This window comes from Arachis hypogaea, chromosome 4 (genome assembly GCF_003086295.3).
Source record: "Arachis hypogaea cultivar Tifrunner chromosome 4, arahy.Tifrunner.gnm2.J5K5, whole genome shotgun sequence".
Taxonomy (NCBI): domain Eukaryota; kingdom Viridiplantae; phylum Streptophyta; class Magnoliopsida; order Fabales; family Fabaceae; genus Arachis; species Arachis hypogaea.
This window is the reverse complement of record NC_092039.1, coordinates 109964751-109969122: the sequence shown is the minus strand read 5'-3', so window position 1 is coordinate 109969122 and position 4372 is coordinate 109964751. Positions and strand designations below refer to the sequence as shown.

The 4372-nt window shown below is 27.0% G+C and overlaps 1 protein-coding gene across 1 annotated transcript; it reads left to right on the top strand.

Annotated features, from left to right (window-relative positions):
- Window positions 1-618: 618 nt before the first annotated feature.
- LOC112795167 (uncharacterized) lies at window positions 619-4026 on the top strand. Its single transcript, XM_072234691.1, has 3 exons — window positions 619-1110; window positions 1646-2004; window positions 3778-4026. Exons 1-3 carry the CDS (start codon window positions 680-682, stop codon window positions 3936-3938), a joined length of 951 nt encoding a protein of 316 aa, XP_072090792.1. The 5' UTR covers window positions 619-679; the 3' UTR covers window positions 3939-4026.
- Window positions 4027-4372: the final 346 nt, after the last annotated feature.

The window sequence follows — 4372 nt, the reverse complement described above, 5'->3', positions numbered from 1 at the left end:
TTAATGTACAAAATCAACTCGTGATTCATAGAAATCAATTAAAAAATTAACGTGAATTACTATTATAAATTTTTTAGACTAAATTAAATTAATTATAATTTTATAGATCAATTTAAGTTGAATATCAAATTTTAGATGCCAAATTAAGTATTCACTCTACCTAAAACTTTTCTATTAGAACACCAATAATATTCTAATCAAGGACACCGACGATACTTAACTACATTGTTTACAATTACGTTATATTGTATACAATAAAATTTATCATTAAAATTAATTATTAATATAAATATATATTAAAATAGGAAATACATATAAAAAATGACCTAATACATGACGATTAATTTAATAGCTAATTTGGTACGAATAATATTTTTTATTTTCTTAATTAAGGATATAACTCTGTGCTTTTCTTTTTCCGATTAATAAGTAATTGACCTTGACTTAACTAAGCCACCCTTTTTTTTTAACCAAGGACGACAATGATGTATAATTGTGTGGTTTTTTAATTAATAAGTAATTATCACTTGACCTTGAATTAACGAATCCAGTTTTTTCCTTTGAGCCTGAGCATCAGTCTATATTATATATTATTATATATAACACTTATAGACTATCTATCTCAATATATCTTTACTTAATACAAACCAGAAACGTTGAAAAAAGAAGGCAGAATCATATGGAGACCATAGAAATCCCAAGTCTGGATTTTGGTTCGTCTGCTCCTTCTTCTTCTTCGTCTTTGTCATCGTCATCACTAGTATCACCACCCAGCAACAATATCACATGTATCGATCGTGAGCTTTACAAGGCTGCAGTTGAAGGAAATTTCAAGGAATTCATCAATGTCCAAAGCATTGAGTCTATCCTCACACCAAACAAAAACACGGTCCTTCACGTGCACTTAACATCCACAGAAACAACTCCAAGTCTACTTCCACTACCATTCCTCCTAAAGATTCAAATTAAATTTCAAAATCTAATCAGATACAAAAGTATCAAACAAGAACCCGTTTCAGAACGTTTCGTACAACAGATTTTAGACAAGTGTGAAGGTCTACTTCTGCTTCCCAACATCAAAGGAGAAACGCCCCTTCACTTGGCTGCTAGGTACGCAAGAGGACAATATCATTTATAAAATTTGATTATAAAGATAAATATGCAATTATTTCGTATTTTAATATGTATCCAAATCCCATAATTAATTAGTAACTATTTAAAGGCCTTATAGAGTCATTAGAATTTATAATTTTTTGTTAGTAATTAATTATCAATATTTAAAAGTGTGGATTAAAGTATATAGTTAAATTATTAGACTAAAAAAATTAAATTAATAATAAAAAATGATGACCAAAATTGATTAACGGGAGGATAAGTTGATTTGTGTTGAGAGAGCTATAAGAAGTTTTGTAATATGAAAAAGGAAAAAAAATTGTAAAGTGCTAAAATAACATATTACTGATAATTAAATTTATAATAAATAATTTTATTATGTATGAATTTACTATTTTAATCTAAAAGTGATTTTTTTTATTTTACCAACTTTGAACAATTCCAAATTAAACTAAAAATTATATAATTTATTTTTCCACATGCAGAAATTATTTTTCTTTCCAGTAACAAAATATTTTGGATCTCACTATAGGTACGGACACTTGGCTATAGTAAATTTACTAATAGAGCGTGCCAAAGGTTTGTTGCTTGAAATTGAAAGTGGAATTGGTGCAGAGAAAAGGCTTTTAAGAGCTGAAACCCAAGAGAATGATGCTGCGTTACACGAGGCAATACGCCATTGTCACTATGAAATAGTAGAAATCTTGCTACGTGAGGAACCTGAACTTTCAAATATTGCTAATAAAGCCAAAGAGACTCCACTTTTCTTGTCTTCAGAGAGGGGATATACGAAAATCGTGTCCAAGATATTGGAGCGAGTGGAATCACCTGCATATGAAGGACCCAATGGACGAACGGCACTGCATGCTGCGGTGATTAACGGTGATCTAGGTAATGCATCATACCCGTCTACATATATGTATATGATGAAAACTCGTGTGCAAATAATTTTATGTGGAGTTGATAGTTGAGAGACATTAAATGATTTGATAAATTTAATTAAATTGTCCTCTAACAGTTTTCAACTATCAATTTTATATAAAATTAATTATATCTGAATTTTCAGTATAATATATATATTATATAATGAAAAAGATTCTTCTCCCCAATAAATTCCTTTCAAAATTCTTCTTTTTGTATTAATATATAAAGAGAAAAAAAAACTAATCTTTTGCCATTTGATAATATAAAATAAAGAGAGAGAGGAGGTCTTTAATTGCAAAAGAGAAAATGTTATATAACACATTTTGCTCATCTAGGAATAATGTATATTAATATTGGATTTATATAATACATACTATATAATTTAGGAAAATTATCACATGTTCCGCTTACTTTTATGGAACATGAAATTTCGATGTACGATCAGGTAGCGGATACAATTTTGTCTTTTAGTATATCTTTCAATGACAAAAAAATCCTTTTACTTAAAGAATTAAAGACAAAAAAAAGACAGTTAAATATTAATTTTTTGTGGTTTTTGTTTAATTGATTATTGCACCAGTTTTATTGGTTTTGATTTTTTTAATTTTTTTATTGGTATAATTTGATATATAATTAATGAATTTTGAACCAACTTAATTTGTTTTCTTATGTATAGTATAATTTTTTTTATTAATATGATTATATGAAAATGATGAGCCACTGAAATTTGAAATTTGTATTATATTATAATTTTTTTATATTATGAAGCATTGAACTTAATTATGAAAATACCACAAGCAAAATAAATTTGTATTTTTGTAATAAATGATAAAATCAATATTATTTTAAAATGGATAAAATATATTTTTTGTCCCTCAAGTTTGACAAAAGTTTTAAAAATTCTCTAAGTTCATTTGTTTTAATTTTGTCCAAAAATTTTTTGATTTGTATCAAATATACCCCTGACGACTAATTTTTCAAAACATTTAAGGCCAATTCAACAATAATTTCATAATAGTAACCCTCAACACAAGCAAATCAAGCATAATTTTTATACATTATTGTTAGATTGGTCTTAAATTTTTTGAAAATTTAGCCGTCGAAGGTATATTTGATACAAATAAAAAAATTTTGGGACAAAATTGAAATAATTAAATAAAACTTAGGAGTATTTTTAAATTTTTTTACCAAACTTCAAAGACAAAAAATATACTTTATTTTTTAAAATTTTATTATAGAACTTCCAAAATTTATTATCTATAATTCTATATCACATTTTAAGCTAAAACTATTAGCAAAGGTATTAATACAAAATTTGTCAAACCATCTAATTTTGTAGGTGTCTAAAGAGGCATATTTATCATATTCTCATATTTATTTTTAATGGAAACCATACTATAATAAATAATTAGTCTTTACAAATATAGTATGCTTTTTAAGGATATTCAATCGTAATATAAAAAATAAAAATAAACTTAATAATAAATATATTTTTTATCTTTAAAAATATCTCTAATATTAATTTTATTTTTAATATTTTAAAAATGTTTTAATTATATTTTTAGAAGTTAACTTTATATAAACTCAAGTTTTGGCTTGTCCAAACAATAAATTAAGTTAGTATTGATACATTATTAAATTCTCTATTAGTATTGTCAATCTCTAAAGTTATAAGTAAAGGGCCCCGCTACACATACAAGCAAATAACGCATACAATCTTTACAAGTTGGCCCAACTCAGGTTTAATCCACGCGCACTCCCTCCCTTTAAATGGAGCGTCAATTTCATGCGCGTCACTCGAACGATTACGCTTCAAAAAAACCGCTCGTTATGGCTCACTCTTCCTCTTCTCCTTCAAAGATAACACAAATCCTCAAGTTTCGAGCAACATTCCAAACTGAAGAGACATTTGAACTCGTCGCGAATAATAGCAGAAACCATCAACAAAATATTATTCAAGGTACGTTATTGTTTTACTCATCTTGTACATTTTCCACATTTCTGTTTTTGATTTCGAAATCGAAGAACTATGTTTTACTGTTCTTCTATGTTCTTCTAGGTTTTATTGATCTTCTTGTTCTAAGAAATTGAACACATGGTGTAAATATATTTGATCCAATTATAAGTAAATTTTTTTTCCATAATTAAACTCTCTCTGGTGTATTCAAAATGTCTGATTTACAGGTACTATAATATGAAGTGGTGATCCAGATAGATTGGAACCCATATATGACGGTCTGCATAGAGATCTGCATAATACACCCAAACACAGACTATAAATACACCCGATAAAAAATTAAATTTACACCTCTGCTGCAGATTTTAACCCAACACT

Excerpts from the sequence above, each read along its gene's own strand:
- LOC112795167 (XM_072234691.1), top strand. The coding sequence starts at position 680 with ATGGAGACCATAGAAATCCCAAGTCTGGATTTTGGTTCGTCTGCTCCT. Across the intron at positions 1,111-1,645 it reads CCCCTTCACTTGGCTGCTAG|GTACGGACACTTGGCTATAG; the intron begins GTACGCAAGAGG and ends ATCTCACTATAG. Across the intron at positions 2,005-3,777 it reads GGTGATTAACGGTGATCTAG|GTTTAATCCACGCGCACTCC; the intron begins GTAATGCATCAT and ends GGCCCAACTCAG.